Genomic DNA, 17,342 nt, shown 5'->3' with positions numbered 1-17,342 from the left:
TTTAATGTCGTAAAACACGCAACGACCATGTTCTGTTACTATGGTCCTATGCATCACCCAAGATGTAAGACGTGTAGTACGCTGTGGTATAGACAGCAATGAGTCATATTGGTACATAGATCAACGCTAGTTGAAAACAATGAGTCGTGAATATATGTGCGTATATTAGATCAATCGCTAGGTGTAAAACAATGATCATGATATAGTCGTCATAATAGATCAACGCTAGGTGTAATAGCGATGAGTCGTGATATAGTGCGTAATATAGATCAGGTTCCATTCACTCGACATCCGAAGCACCGTTCCCACACGTTACCATCTTACCGTTTTTTTTCTGACCTTAACCATGAAAAAGTAAACTGCGGTGGTTAGTATGTTGCATTTTTATTTTTTTTTTATTGTCTTGTTGAGAAATGATGCCCAACGAAGCTGACAGGACGCACGATCGCCGCACTTGCAACGCACGTTGGTTATACCCGTCACACGCACTACGTATAGAGGTAGATCTGCACAGTCGAATGCAGGCACGCGTCATACAGACAGCCAGGCACACATCACATATAGCCGCTGAGATGAGAAGTACTGCGCTTAAGTTTTAACAAGAATTGAACCATCCGTGTAGTCTGATCACTGAGAATCTCAAAAATCGCGATGCATTATTCACTTTGTTGATAAATATATTAAATTATATAAACTAACTCAAAAACTGTACTAATCCAAGATGATTCGAAAATTACACATGTGTATATTTAAAGCGTATTATCTTGTATGTTGATTTCTAGATCATGCGCGTGGCCATGGGAATTTCTCCGGAAATCGTCATGGAACCGTTTGAGGATATCAACCTTCTGCAAACATGTTTTTCTGAACAATGTTACACGTAATATGGCAAATAACGCATTACTATGGATCTAACACACAAAAAAACTACAAAACTAGCAAAGATAGTAGGCAAACCGAGACGATTTAGCTTGAGAAAAAATATTTAACGATAATGTTTCCTGAATTCGCTGTAGTACAAGAGTAAATTTCACATTTAACATATTAGCAACAATAGCGTTCAACAAGTAATAGGTAGTAATGTATTTCTCATATTAAATTATTCGGTCAGCCAGATTTCTCGAAGGTGCAAAAATCATAGAAATATCAGATATTGTTATCCTTGCTCTTCCGGCAATGATGATGTTTCCATTTGTATCCACGCTCCACGATAACGTATTATTAAATATTTACTGGATAATTTGATCAAACTAAAGAACTACTGCCATCGTGCCCTGACAATTCTGCGTCGAATTCGTCGTTAAAAAATAATAAAAAGGAATTAGAAATTCTAAAGATTAATTCTTTTTTTATAGGGAATGTACTAACGCGAATGAGTACACACAATGGGTCGGATACAAAAGCTATGAAAAATACATTAGATATTGTACTGTTTTCGAGGCTGCAAGGAGCACGAATACTTGGACGGAAATTCTACGTAAGCGCTATCCGAACACACTGATGTCCCGTGGATACAGAAAGTTCTTTAAGAGTTCTCTGTTTTTTATACATAAACGTAATAGTACAACATTCGTTCTTGTTTTTGCTATAACGTTTACTTTGTTTGTTTTACTTTACGATTTTACTTAAATTTTATTAAACGTTTAATTTACTATCTTTTGCTTTACGTTTATTCTTTTGCTATGTGAGTGCGTTAGTTATGTAATTGGTATACCTTCCGCGTGGCTATCGGATGTGACCTTGTAGCTAGACGCATTCAGAGCACTAAGCGCACTAAAGCGAAGTAACAGCCATTGTTAGAACATTAGTCACGGACTTCAACACCACTGCCCAAACTCACCGTTACACTCGCCAAATTGTGGGTTGAGGACTTATTAAGGATAAACGTTCTGGGTGGCGTACTGTAGTTATCGTATGTTATACACAGGTGAAAAGGACTATATGTTATATCATCATATCATCTCGACACGGGTCTTTTCGCATCCTTTTCCTCCCGTCAGCGACATCGCATTAATATCTTTTTCAGCAATTGAATATTTAATTATATTATCTATAGTAGCCCACCTACCTAATACTTGGAACTGTACGAAATTATCCATCTTTCTATACGGCTAATGAAGATTTCAATATGTTACATGACCTGTAACACATCTCAATGCCACGAATGCATCTCACATAGCGAGTCATTGTCACAACAAGTTTGTGAAAGAAATAACTCAGGTACATATCGCACAGTACTACACTCGGATCATCTTTATTTATGCGGTTTGTTAAACGTCCCTTGTCCTGAGTCTACTTATAATAACCATATGAATAATTATCTGCTAAGTCATCTCTGTCGCAAGACCGGTGATTCGCCCCAGTACTATAAAAAAATTGGCAGACCCCACTAATGCAATGAATATCACTATCTTGTTTGCGGTGTTCTCTCCAAATAATGCATAGAGTGCACTAACATGCGTTTATATTCCTTTAAGAAAGCTTGCTAATTGATTTTATATTTTAACGCATAAATTTTCACACTTATCGGCGTTACATAAAACATAAAATACTCATCAAACCACATGTTTCGTTACAGAACACTCCGAAGTGATGCAGATGTTGCTTTGGCTGCTATCTTACCATGCACCGACGTAATCAGTGCAAGACGTTCCAGCTGGCCTCCGAAAGATGGCGCTAGCAGTACGTAGACGGCAGCAAAGCGGAGGATTTCAGTCACTGACACCTGAGGAGGCGTTGATTGGCTCAGTCAAACGAGAGCGGCGAAATTGAAGCAGGATTTTGCCACATTCCATACGAGATTCACGGAACAATAGATGCGTGCGCGAGGTAACAGTATTTTATGTGTTTTAATGACGAGCCGGATTTAAGTCGTCTTAAAATTCTTCCACAGCAAAATCTAGATTGGCGAAGGATACTAAAACGAATGCTAATAATCTGTACCGCAAATGTTATAAGTGTTGGTCACTGCTATTTCAATTGAAAAAACGGACAGAAAAAACCACGTTCATTATTTTTTTGATCTAATTAATTGCTTAATGAAATTTCAGTAAAGTTAAATAATAATGTTTCGTTTCGCTTGGTTTATACTGAGAAACCTCCCTAGAGGAGTCGTATATAAATTTATTTATCCTAGTAGGCAAATAAGAATACTGTCGAAATGCGTTCGGAATAGTTTGTTTCTGAGATTTACCTCTTCATTCATCTTACTCTGTTTTTATATAGCGAACTCTCAGAAAAAACGTGGGCAAATGGAGGGCCAGCAAACAGTTGTATCGAACACATACCAGGTGAGGGAAATGGCTGGACGTCACTACAACACTTAAATACCGCCATGATCTGTCTAGCGTTCATATCACTCACGTGTGATTCCATGTATTGATGACAATATACAATTAATGTTGGACTAAACAATAAACATTAGGAGTGACTACCCTGAGTATACGTGTATGAAAGCAATGTTAGTGCTTGCAATTTGTGTTTCGAATATATGGTCGTTATAATATATAGACATGATGTTCGTAGATGTATACTCTCTTTCTCTCTCTTCTCTCTCTCTCTCTCTCGTTCTCTCTCTCTCTCTCTCTCTCTGCTCTCTCTCTATAGTATATAATATAATCATATATACTATATATATATATATATATATATGTATATATATAGTATAGGTTAACCGTGTTTTTTGAACGCCTTCATTGTCCGCGTTTGACGATGGATCTTGCTCTAGGCTTATTCTCGTTACTTGTATGCTCTATATTTCTCTGTGTTGTGTTTGTCTTCTATTAGTCATTTATGAATCTTAACCAAATGTATTTTAATAACTAATTTAGTTTTTAATATGGCAACAAGGAATTGACCGAAATCATGATCGATCAAGGTTTGAAGAGAACAACAAAAAAAGCAATGCACAGAAGATGGAAGCGCTTGATAACATTAAATCCACGAATTGGTCGCCATCAAAACAGTGAGTATAGAAATACAAGAATTTATTATCAGGGTGTAATCGTGTTATTACCTATAATAACGGAGATGGTTAAATCCATAAGATATCTTGGCGCGCCACGTAGCTCAGCTTAGCCGTAAACTTTACTCCATCTTCTAGGCTCAGCTACAGAGATTGATTAAATGGCATGTAATAAACAAACAGATTTAATGTAAATCATGGTTATCATATTTATTTTCGACAGAAAAATCCTACGATTCCTCTTACCGTATGCACGAGCCGCAGTTGGCTTTCGGGAAAATGGAAAAAGTTTGGCCATCAAATCCATGGACATTTTGCGTCAAGCATACCTTAGACTGGCTCAGCTGCTTGTGAACGAGGTGCTTTTTTATGTCTTTTTTATTTACTCGTGTATTTATTGATGCTTTTGTTGTGCGTCTACTGTGTTCAACATCTAGGTGTAGCGTGTACGACTTTGCCGTCTATGACTAACAACTAACAAGAGTCATTGCAATTTGCAATTCCGCGGCATTTTCCGCGTTCCATAGTTGCAGCAATATCATTATACTGACAATGATCTTACAAGGCGTTAAAGCTGTTTGTCACCGTATTATTTATTGCATAATTTATTTGATAAATTAGGGCCGTCTACCTGACAAGGAATTAATCTTTTACCTCAAACACGAGGAAATAGCAGAGCTGATAAAAACCCGATCCGCCAGACTCATCAACAAGTAAGTTAGTCAAGTTCACGTAAAAATATTAACCATAATTACTTAGTTACTTTATCATTGATAGTTCCATAATAGTACATATGAGTTTTACCCATCATATGTGTTTGAAAATTCGAAAAAAAACATATATTGAAAGATTCATCATGCATACAGTACTTAGTATCATAATTTGCTAATAATTTTATACTTGACTTAGAGGTTTCTTTTACTGTTTCAGAGCATTTCGACTAAGAAAGATGATGCCAGCCCTGATGGCACTGGAGTTCCAAGAGCTTATGGCGGGCTATCCAACGCCGGTAAGCTACAATCAAACTACTCACTCATATACAATACGAATACGCTCACGTGCGCACAAGCAAACAAACATATCTTACACGCGCCTGCACGCACGCATACACCACCGTGCATTTGTATACTCAGACGCATACACACTCCACGATCGTACATTCACGTGCATGCAAATCTGCACAAATACGTTTAGTATATAGAACAAAATGTGTATAGGTGATTTCCCATTGGTCCGTAATTCGCAATTGTTCTCCGCCAAAGCAATTCGATAATAGAATCTATTTTTTAAACTGCGGTAATCCATTTAACTTGATTTTTAGATCGGAGATGGTGACACGATAGACGTTCCTACAACAGGGGAGGTGAAAGGTGATTCATTGCTTTACATCAATGTTATCATATTTTCTATTTGAAGACAAATCAAATGTTGATGACGTCATCACACCGGAGCTCTTCGCGATCATCTTCATAAGCTCGCATCACTAACGACATCTTCATTTTCTCGGCGATTAGCGTTATTTTGCGAACTAAACTAGTTTGAAAAAAGGCTAAGAAATACGTGAAAAATTTATTATCATCATGTTTTTATTAATATCTCGGCTATTTGTCTCATTGTTGCATTTCTAGTCATGTCTACTGATCTTTATAAGATGCTAACTATATGTTAGATATGTTATATATAACTGCATATAGCTATATGTTAGTATGTAGAGATCAGTGAACATGTCAGCCAGGAATGTAAGACATTCGTTATTATAATGCATGCAAGCTTTACTTTACTAGCACTCAGGCATCATAGTGCAAAACCATGTAGGCCAAATTGCCTTCCTAATCAATGCACGTGTTATTAGTATTTGCGTAACCGAAATTTATTCCAGATGGATCAGAATGGTGTTCGTTTCAGATTTTTCTTAATTTGGTTTCAGGTATGCCCGTCAGTCATGGTGTTATACGAGCAAAATGTAGAATTGTGAAATCTCTGGATGAGGCAAACAGCATTGAGGTAACAACATCTTTATAAAGAGTAAAAATATGAAACAAAAATACCTTAGTCGCAAGTCAATCATCAAATATTTGCTGATTACTTGATATGCACCAAAGCCATGTTATAAAGTGCTAGACTATTTGAAGTAACATCCAGAGATAGTGATAGATAAAAACGCCCGGTGCTCATGGTATCCGAAATAATATCACAGTAGTGACAGCTTTTTATAAATCAGAGGTCTAATGGGAAAGGATATGGATAGGAAAAAATCAAAATGGTTACGCAAGATTCTACTTCTCTTGTAGCAAGGAGAGATCCTCATCGTGGCCTACACGGACATCGGTTGGTCACCTTACTTCCCCCTGGTGTCCGGTCTGTGTACTGAGATGGGTGGCCTGATGTCTCATGGTTAGTGGGATAGATTAATTAACGGACAAAAGAATCAACGGATGGATGGATGGATGGATGGATGGATGGATGGATGGATGGATGGATGGATGGATGGATGGATGGATGGATGGATGGCTAGCTAGCTAGCTGGCTGGCTAGATGGATGGATGGATGGATGAATAGATACGTTTATTAGGTATTTCTGATAGCCCAAATATGCCCAGTATTATTATGTTAAAACATTTTTCGTAGTAGTAGGGTACACCTATTTCATCTCAATATAATATACACGCAATACTAAGAAACCACGGTAATAATAAACATGCGGTTTCTATATGACTTCAGGAGCCGTAATTGCAAGAGAGTATGGGCTTCCATGCATCGTCTCTGCCAAGAAAGCTACACATATCTTTAAAACAGGTAGCACCCGTTGTACTACACTAATTCAGTAGGTTTTATTAGTTACTAAGTTGGTAAGATTATAATGATATAATATAAATTAAATTGCATGGGTAGTGAATAGATCAACGATAGTTATAGAGCAGGACGGATTTGCTTGCCATCATACGCGTTGGTAATTATCACCGTGTGTTTTCTCATTCACGAAACTAACGTGGCAGAATTTGACATCTACATTTTGTGTTTTTTTAATGCGAATACGATGCCTAATCCTATTGAATGCATGCAGTCGTGTATACCAATGTTTCGTGATCATTGTCGGTTTCTAGCAATGCATTCATCGATGTTATAATAATGAAATACAAATAATATGCTAGCGGTCTATCTTTGATAGGTGAGGAAGTGATACTGAATGGAACATTGGGCACCATATCAAAGGTTATTCATATAACCCAGGAAGAAGAAGCAACAGAGTAATGAAGAATATGCACAGTCAAGTCAATCGGGATAAAGAGGAAATCGCAGGATTGAATAATATGTCAATGCTAGCTACCCTGACGCTTGGTGTGATACAAATAAAAATAGACTATAAATACAGTCAAATTCGGCCTCTATAATTATCTTGAATCCGGTGCATCAACATTTGTATAAGAGTTTTCCACCCTACAGGATAGGGTGCTCTCCTAATTATAAACACAGGTCGACTAATGAAAAATTAATTCATAGATGTATTCTGAGATACACTCTAACCAAAAATATATAAAAAATTTAAAAATATATATTTTAAATGCATAAACTTCTCTCGCAAATACGAAGATATAGATGGAATAATAAATAGTTGGTGTATGTGTAAGATTTTAGTCAACATGTTAATTAATAAATAATTGCGTCAAATTTGGTTTCAAAAGGAAATTCTGTAATGTTTTCTTATTTTGCTACTAGCAAATTTGCTATATACTCTGATGTTGTAGCTATTTCCATTGCACCAGGTGCTTACACAAACGTTATAGTGTGATACCGAAGATTTGATATAATACGATAACATAAATGCCAAAAACAAGATTTAAACAACGTAGAACGTANGGAATAATAAATAGTTGGTGTTATGTGTGAGATTTTAGTCAACATGTTAATTAATAAATAATTGCGTCAAATTTGGTTTCAAAAGGAAATTCTGTAATGTTTTCTTATTTTGCTACGAGCAAATTTGCTATATACTCTGATGTTGTAGCTTCTTCCATTGCACCAGGTGCTTACACAAACGTTATAGTGTGATACCGAAGATTTGATATAATAGGATAACATAAATGCCAAAAACAATATTTAAACAACGTAGAACGTACATGAATTTTGTTTATATATAGATAAGATACAATTCGTATCATGGATGCTGTTAATTAGATATACTTAACAGTTACACTTATACACACTTTTCCAAATAATTATGAATTCTGGAGCCGAAAGGTCCGTAAACAGTATAATACGTTCTAAACAATTTTCGGATATCTAACGATAGCTTTCGTGTTTGTTTTCCTAGACAACCTTGTGATTTTGCAAGTTATCGTTAAATATGCGAAATTATTGATTAATTAGTTCAAAGATTTATAATTAATTCATAAATTAACTATTACATTTGAATGCTGCGAATGGTAAGACACACTACATATTTACTGGAAAAATCGAACCGGCAGTTAGCAAACCCATTTGTTGAAAGGAACGTCTAATTGAAGTTATTTATCTTGCGGAATGTCGACGGCATCTTCTTCTGGACTCTCGGGCGTAACTTTCGCTATAGTACCTAGTGTTCCATTCAGTATCACGTCATCGCCTATTAATGATCAGAATATACGATATAATGAAATCAAGTTCTACATAACATCTACGTGGTTAATTAAATTATCGTTTAAACTGGTATACATACGTCATAACAACAACCCTCAAATATTCCTTCTAATTAATTTTAGGGCGGCCTTACGCGGTATGGTTTCATATCTGTAAACAGTTCCTGGCCACTATTGTCACGTACAAATTTTATTTACTTGACAAGTTTGGTACAAAATGATTGTTAAACTGACTGAAAATAAAAATTAAATAAATGTCAAAGTCATACAATAAAATAGGTGATACCTGTTCTGAATACGTGCGTCGCTTTCTTGGCAGACACAATGCACGGAAGTCCATACTCTCTTGCAACCACGGCCCCTGAAGTGTTATCGAATTTTATTATCAGTACCGTCGTATTGGGTGCTTGCGCATCATAAAATATATCTCAATTATACACGTCATATCACATTAGTATACGTCATTCTGTCTGATTGCTCGTACGTTTGTCCGTCCGTTTTCCCCTCAACCCTCCCGTCCATATATATGACTAACCATGAGACAGGAGGCCACCCATCTCAGTACACAGACCGGACACCAGGGGGAAGTAAGGTGACCAACCGATATCCGTGTAGGGCACGATTAATATTTCTCCTTGCTGCAAGAGAAATTAGTATATGTGACAAGCTTTCGTTGACGTTTAGACTAGAATCTTTCATACTCAATTGTGTGTTACATATCTTCTTGATGTTATTAGTTACTCCAATCAGAACTGGAGTGCCGTTGAACGTTGTGATTGGAAAACATGGTTACCATGTTGATGAAAACATAGTTGTTCCGAACGCAGTTTTGTTTTTTAATATTATATCATTTCAAATGTTATATGTTACCTCAATTCTGTTGGCTTCCTCCAGTGATTTAACAACTCTACATCTGGCTCTTACAACGCCGTGACTCACGGGCATACCTGCAATCAAACAAACGTGCGTAATAAACACCGATACTGATCTCGAAATATACTATTTAAAATTTGCAGAAGTTGACCCCAGAAAACTTTACCCAATTTTGTGTAACATTTTATTAAAGGTACGGTACACCAGAAACAATTTATATATATATATATATATATATTACTGTAAAGGAATACCACGGTGAGTAGCAAAGTATCGAACAAAAATCTTAAATATCAGGATTTCTAGTTGAGTAACATATGTATGGCGTTAACAGTGTGTTATTATAATGGCCGTAAAAATGGGATTATACTAAAAAAAATTATTATCTCCAACAGCATGTTATAAAAACGCATGTTTGGTTTGCAGAATAACGCGGATGGTGATGAATTAAACGCCGAAAATACGGTTAACATTATAGAGTAAACAACTACGATGTAAATACGTTGTTATTATACTATTGTTATTTTACAAACGGTATATGATAATCTTAAGGTAGGAATACAGCATCCCTTACCTCTCAGCTCTCCTGTCGTAGGCACGCTGATTGCATCATCTTCTGAAACCTGAAAAATATAACTATGTATTAGAATCTAATTTAAAAATAAATAAAATTACAACTGCAAAGACAATGTTACACTAATGGGAAATCGCGTTTCGTTTACTTCGTTGGCACTTTGTTGACTCTACTTATATTCCGTGCATTCGTGCGCCTGTATGTGTTGGGGTCTCGGGGCATTGTACGTATGACTGAGCTTGTGTAGGTGCGAGTAGTATTAGTAGGTATACCGGCGTTGGATAGCCCGTAATAAGCTCTGGAAACTCCATCGCCATCAGGGCTGGCATCATTTTTCTTCTTCGAATTGCTCTGTAATATTGCAATTAAGGAACCAAATTACGCATAGTTACTCATTAGATTAGTCATTTAAATAATAAATGAAATTGTAGTATTACAACATTTTTGACGCACGCCTTTAAATATTTGTTACAGGTAAATGCTTTACGTTGAAAATAGTAAACATATATTATATACTATATAGTAGTATGGTAAACACCACATGGTAAATTCTAATAAGTTTTCTGAACGTGAAGTTGACTAACTTGTTGATGAGCCTGGCGGATCGGGTTTTTATAAGCTCTCCGATTTCGTCATGTGTGAAGTAAAAGATTAACTCCTTGTCCGGTAGACGGCCCTAATATGTCAAACCCATTACATTGCAAAAGAGCTCTACTACTTGGTAAAACTAAATTAGGTGTTAAACATATTGTTTCAGCAAATTACAAGTGAATTACGATGTAAGACTTTATAGTTAGTTGCGAAGTAATAATGCTGTGTAAATTGCGCAAACACTTTCTGTAAATAAATTAAGAACTCGTATATCCAAGAGTAACAGTACTGTAACAGCAAGAGTAACGTTTCATTTAAACGCCTTTACTGCGTTAATAATGTGATGGCTATAGCGAGGAATGTAGGAAGAATTACCTCGTGAACGAGCAACTCAGCCAGTCTATTGTATCCCTGCCGCAAAATATCCATGCCTTTGATGGCTAAACGTTTACCGTTTTCTCTTTGCCCGACGGCAGATCGTGAGAGAGGCAAAAGGAATCTCACAATTTTTCTGTCAAATTCACATGTAATTATTATTTAGTACATTGATATTTCGTCGCGTGTTTTTTTATAACAGTAAATTTTGGTTCACGTCTAGCCGCGTATATCATTTTACTGACAACAAGTACGCGTGCGAGTATTAAAATCCAGATATGATAGAAGCACACTAGCATTGCTAACTCATCAGCGATACATTTGTTTGTATGTGGTTTCCACATCGTTACAACATGACGTAAATTTTGGGTTAAAATTATTACTCACTTTTTGATAAGACCAATCGGTGATTTAATCTTATCAAGCGCTTCCTCTTCTGTTATGTGTTTTTTTGTTTCCCTCAATTGATCAGCAGACTTCGTCATATCCTTCGTTGAATGTGCAAACAAAATGTAATGTGTTAACGCATCATTATTCAATGTAACACGTTAGGGTATCATCTAGTGTTGTGTATAAAGGAAATATTTTCACCGGATTCGTTGCAATATAAGAAATACGACCAAACGACAAATTTATGTTTCATTATATTCGCCATAGATTATCGAAAAATACCCAACATCAATTGCAGTCAACTGCTAATATGCGGCGATCCATGCTGCGACTCACCTTAATTGACGTATAGTTCAGATTAACATGCTTTATTAAATATAAATTGTAATACAATCTATATGAAAAAACGTGATTATTATGACAGAGAAATTAAATTCCTTATTATGTTCTTCAAAAATCTAATAATCTACGATTGTTATGACGAACAGTTTCGCGTGGACGGATGACAGACACTTCATTTACCTGTATAGTTCGTACGACCTTTGCTGGTTCAACCGCCCATGGTTTTTCTGAGAGCTCAGACTATAAAAGAAATATACAAGTACAGATAGGTTAAAACCCGATAGTTCAAATCTTTATCTATCAAATTAAATTTTAATCGATCTGATTATAATTGCTGAAAAATAAATATCGACGAGCTTTGTTCTCGTTAGTTTTCTCATAAAATAAGTAGAATATTATCATTCATTGATTAATCCTAACTAAGTGCTGTATAATACAAATAATATGTAACGAATTCATTATGATAATAAAAAAATATAATAAAGATAATAAATCTACCTCACGCACGCATCTGTGTCCGTGAATCTCCATGAACGTGGCAAAATCCTGCTTCAATTTGTCGCTCTCGTCTGATCTGAGCCAATCAACCGCCTTGTTCCAGTCGCTGACACCTGAGGCATGCTCAAACGCCTTTTGAGAAATCCATCTGTAGACAACAGCGAAGTGATGTCCGATGTTGCATTGCTGCTGTCCACCTGCACAGACGTAATCAGTGCAGACGTTCCAGCTGCCCTCCGAAAGATGGCGCTAGCAGTAGTAGACTGTGGCAAAGCGGAGGTTTACTGGTTATGCTTGATGCATTTGTGGCGTGCGAATGGCAGTTCCAAGCCTATAGAACGGAAATTAACATTTCCATAAGCTGATATGTTGAGCCGCCGAATGTCCCTGCTCAGCTTGTAATTTATCTGCTAATCAGATTAATGACAAAGTGTATAAGCAGATGTAGAGATGGGGGCAATTAGCTGGGAGAGATTGATATTAATAAAGAGATAGAATCAGAGATAGTGAGCGAGAAAGATAGAGATAGAATGAGAAAGAGAGAAATAAAGAGAGAGTAGGAGGCATACGCGTGCTGGATAGAGAGCGGGGAAGTAGGAGTGTGATAAAGAGAGATGGACGAAATGAATAATAAAAAAGATAAAAGTTTACAAGAATTATGAACGCAATTATTCCTACTCTTTCACGTTATTTACTAATGATATGTTCATTTATCGTGTAATCGAAGCAAAACACGTACCTCGCCACTTAACAAGAGTGTTACTGCAAGTTCCTTGTGTATTTTGACCGGGTCAGTGCTACTGAAATCCGTGTTGATGCTGCTGATGATGACGTTGCTTCGACGCAGATACTGATTGGTTCGGAGAGTATTCTATCAACGGGGAGGACTGCCGTGAGTGAATGACGTCACGCCACACACCAAATAAGGTTAGATGGGCAATGTAAGCCCAGCGCGAACCATGCACGAGGAATCTGCTGGTATGCAGCGACAAGGAAATCAGATCATTTCATTAGTACTATATGAACGGACCGGACGGCCTCTACGGGACGCCGCTGCACTGTGCTGCCCCAAGTGGTTTCAAAATGTGGGTTATTGGATGCAATTTTAAACCAAAGCATAGGTTAAGAAATGCTAAGTGAATTAGCAATGAACGACTAGTTTCGACTTGTGGTAGTCTTCGTCAGGTTCTTTTAACTTTTTACAGCTGAAAAAAATGTCTGTCATTTCGTTAGTACTTACGACATGCAGCTGGAGAATTGCCATGATCTTTCTATACCACGGAACATAAGAGTTCTTGTAGCGTGTGTGGATCGCCGTCAGGTGTTCGCCCCCTATCGGGCTTCCAAACAGCATAACGTCAGCTTCGTCCTTAGCAGATTTTGTGTCTATCCCTATGGTATACTCATTTGCCATGTACAATCCCTATATAATGAATGATATTTTAATTAATACTTGAGGAATCTCGAAGTATTTTTTACCGGCAAAATGAAGTCACGCTGTAAACCCGTTTGAAATGTTAACGAAAAAACGCAATCCGTACTGTCGTAATGTAAAAACGCTAATCTGTTACTTAAAACTAAAATAATTAATGCGTTAAAAACTCAAATAATATTAATAAATATTACACTTACGGAGTACATGTTACCGAAAAAGTGTTTGCAGAATGTTGTAACAAACACATCACCGTAAGAATCCTGAGCGAATCCAATAAACGACTTCCGCATTGCCTACAAATAATAAATATAACCTGTACACACACACACACGCACACACACACACACACACACACACACACACACACACACACACACACACACACTCGTCCGCACACACTCACACACTCACACACTCGTCCGCACACACTCACACACAGCACCACGCGGCGATACACACACACAGGCGCAACACACACACCCACACAACACATCCATCGTCTTCCTCTCTCTTCTCTCTCTCTCTCGCTCGTCTCTCTCTTCTCGACACGACACACACGCTCTCTGCTCTCCTACACACACACACACACACACACACACACACACACACACACACACACACACACACACACACACACACACACACACATGCATGTGACCACAATTGCAGCTAATAAATCTAAATTGAGTTATTTCCTGTTGAGAAGCACATGTTAATTTCAATACCTGTCCCAACCCGGCAAGGTTAGTGACCAACGCGTCTAGTGTGAGAGGTGTCATCGCCTGCGGCATCATCTCCCTGCGGTGCATACAACGAAATAAAACACACGCATATATATATATAGAGAGAGAGAGAGAGAGAGCGNTACCCGCCTTTGTTCTAATTTTAATTTCTTGGATTTCTTGGGGATGGTTTCGTCAATTTACCTCCCCGATTCCGTACGACACGTTGATGGACATGACGCCAGGGTTTCCAGACACTGGATCTCTGGTGAAGAGAACACCGGCAGCGTCTGCCTTCACCATCTCTTGCACGCAGACGCCAACATCTGCTGCGACAACCTGACCGTGGTTCCTGCACGGAAGACGTTCCAATGCAAAAGACATTGAGTAATGTTTTTGTTTCCTCGTGATAATAGTTTTTGCTGTTATATCTGCAGCAGTTTGATTCATTATTAACTATCACTGTGTTGTATCTACGTCAACGACAATGTAACTTATTATTTGGATGCTTTCATAGTTTAATATTTAGTCCAATATATTCTTAAAAGTGAGACGATCATACCTCCTGTACTCAACAGCTTGCTGTGTGAATGAGGATGCCCAACACTTTATGATAGCGTGGCAAATCTGAAAATGGTATCGCAAATATTATCAAATGTAGTATATAGCTGATCTCAGTCATTACGTGAAGTACGTCTGCAAAGCTGGTACTTGTAACTCGTAATTGTTTATACACAATAATAAAAACACTTTATTATAGCGTAGCGAATCTGAGAAAAAAGGTATCGCAAGAATTTTGGTAAGCAAAACTGAAATCGGTCTGCCAGCATGCTTTATGGAGGCTAACTTATTAATCTATGATTACTAACGCTATAATCGTCGACTGCAGGGGCATATATGTGTTATGTATGACTCATTTACTACAGTTTACGGCTCGATCTATGCGCATCAATACCTCCTTTATGCCTGCGACCCCTAGAAATGTCTCCATTTGCCCCGCGAATGAGGCTTCACTACCATCTTCTCCTGTAAATATTAGTGAGAAATATTTTTAAAAATCAATCACGATGTTTTATGCCGTTCATGAATTCTTTTTGGTGTAAATTCCACTAGCTTTATCAATGTTAGATGTATTAACTTTGCAACGTACCGACAGCAGAGACAACAAATTGTTGTCATTGATAATCAGAAAAAATCACGATATTTTATTTCGTGCAAGAACATTGCTTGATGTCTTGCTTACATGCAAATTGCTATGGTAATATTATACGTTAGCTGTGCAACATACCGACAGCAGACGATCGTACGGCAAACGTGTTTTGTTTCCATTCATCGCTAAACAGATCGTTCAGCTGTTTCACGACTGCCGTCTCTAACGATGTACTCAGCTTTGTCTTTGTGAAGCTCTCCACGGTGGTTTTTGATATTTCCTGTAGATTGCCTTTCTTCTTCTGACTATAACCATGTAAAAGCCCCAGATTAGCTTATATATATCGTTTATGAATTTCCTACAATCGGCGGAAACGCAGCAACCAGCAATGTGATACGAACCTAAACCATATAATAGTGGGAGATACGTGCTTAAATTTATTCTCTTGATTTATTACTACTCCAGGTCAATAGTGTGTTCAAATTTATTTAAAGACTTACTATGCAACATCCTCTAGTTCTTTAATGCAGGCAGACAGGTTCCTGTTATCGTTCAGATGATGTTTGTAAGCCGCAACAGTCATGCAAAATCCTCTTGGAACCAGGAACTAGAAGCAGAATCAATAGTCTCACACAAATTCTATTTCAAATATGACGTGATTGGTCGAGCTTGCAGCAGGTAGATCTGCCCGTCTTTTACTGCAAACTCTATATCTCGCGCGTCAGAGAACGATTTCTCAACCTGTACAAAATGTAATGTCAGTTTCTAGCTGCGTACATAGAAATGAAAAAATACTATTTATATGTGCCCATGCAAAGCTCAATGAAAATGCGATATCGAATTATTGTAGATTGCCACGTTTCGTTACCTGCATCTGTATGAAACAGATAAGTATTCCCACAGATTTAGTTGATTTACCTGTATGCCAATGTTGCCCAGTTCTAAAGCTGATTCGTCTGCTAGGCTACATTCACCTTTAGCGTCTGTCTTTATTTCCCGCACTCCTCCTGACTCTGCAATCAACAAAATAATTGCTATCACTAGACGTACGTGATTTTCAGTTTTATCATTCTAAGAGCCAATCTTAGTTAGATAGATAACTGGGTAGGAAGATATTTATACATTAGGGTCCGTCTTTGTTTCTGTTTGTCCAATTGTTTAATGCTATGCTGGTGTATACAGTCATAATGCGGTATGTGCACGCTATGCTTCACACGAAAATATAATCGAATAGTAATTTACCTTCACTGATACCCCGTAGAGACTGCAAATTTGACCCCACATCAAACTAGTTCGGACCAGGCGCCCGCTAAATATTTGCAGTATGTACACGCTATCCCGGGCTAAATACGCGCTAGTCTATGACGAAGTCTAAGTTAGCCGCACGAATGGAGGTGGACCAGGCCCGCTTCAAAGCGTGCTAAGTTATCCCATACTAATGTCGGGTAATAATGAGACTAATAATGAGAGCTGTCGATGACAAATGTCGGATGAGTTACATGTTACGCCCTTTCCGTGGAAACAATGATTTCCGTTGTTAGTACGTTAATTAAATTATATTACTTTATTTTATTTTTTATGTTCATAGTATTTTTAATTATATGTATAATTTTCACGGGATCTCACTTACCACTGACATCTATTCTGACGCACTTGCTTCCTATGATTCTCTCTTTGATGCTAAGCTTATCGTAGAAGCTACGATGCAGGAATATTGTATCTGGTTCCGTGACTCCCGAGACAACCGCCTGGAAGCAAATACGATTATGGGTATTCTATCTATTTATTATCTATTATTATCTATTATTATTT

At 37.5% G+C, this 17,342-nt stretch overlaps 2 protein-coding genes across 2 annotated transcripts in view; both read right to left on the bottom strand.

Moving 5' to 3' along the window:
• Positions 1 to 8,074: 8,074 nt before the first annotated feature.
• Positions 8,075 to 14,488, bottom strand: LOC106821355 (putative phosphoenolpyruvate synthase). The gene is made up of 16 exons (XM_014826118.1): positions 14,384 to 14,488; positions 13,856 to 13,951; positions 13,464 to 13,646; positions 12,963 to 13,094; positions 12,509 to 12,554; positions 12,224 to 12,336; positions 11,906 to 11,965; positions 11,381 to 11,481; positions 10,994 to 11,129; positions 10,612 to 10,703; positions 10,300 to 10,378; positions 10,028 to 10,076; positions 9,451 to 9,527; positions 9,116 to 9,218; positions 8,867 to 8,941; positions 8,075 to 8,567 (listed from the first exon to the last, which is right to left on the bottom strand). Exons 1-16 carry the CDS (start codon positions 14,465 to 14,467, stop codon positions 8,470 to 8,472), a joined length of 1,524 nt encoding a protein of 507 aa, XP_014681604.1. The 5' UTR covers positions 14,468 to 14,488; the 3' UTR covers positions 8,075 to 8,469.
• Positions 14,489 to 14,575: 87 nt separating this feature from the next.
• The window catches only part of LOC106821354, an 8,495-nt gene continuing 5,728 nt past the window's right edge, over positions 14,576 to 17,342 (bottom strand). The window contains exons 8-12 of the mRNA XM_014826117.1: positions 16,031 to 16,137; positions 15,669 to 15,835; positions 15,336 to 15,406; positions 14,943 to 15,007; positions 14,576 to 14,732 (exon numbers count right to left, since the gene is read on the bottom strand). Of these exons, the coding sequence (XP_014681603.1) occupies positions 14,576 to 14,732; positions 14,943 to 15,007; positions 15,336 to 15,406; positions 15,669 to 15,835; positions 16,031 to 16,137 (567 nt within the window). The remainder of the gene's footprint in view (positions 14,733 to 14,942; positions 15,008 to 15,335; positions 15,407 to 15,668; positions 15,836 to 16,030; positions 16,138 to 17,342) is intronic.

The sequence above is a fragment of the Priapulus caudatus genome, unplaced genomic scaffold (assembly GCF_000485595.1).
Source record: "Priapulus caudatus unplaced genomic scaffold, Priapulus_caudatus-5.0.1 Scaffold70, whole genome shotgun sequence".
Lineage (NCBI taxonomy): Eukaryota > Metazoa > Priapulida > Priapulimorpha > Priapulimorphida > Priapulidae > Priapulus > Priapulus caudatus.
Note: the sequence above shows the minus strand (reverse complement) of the source record. Positions and strands in the feature narration are given on the sequence as shown.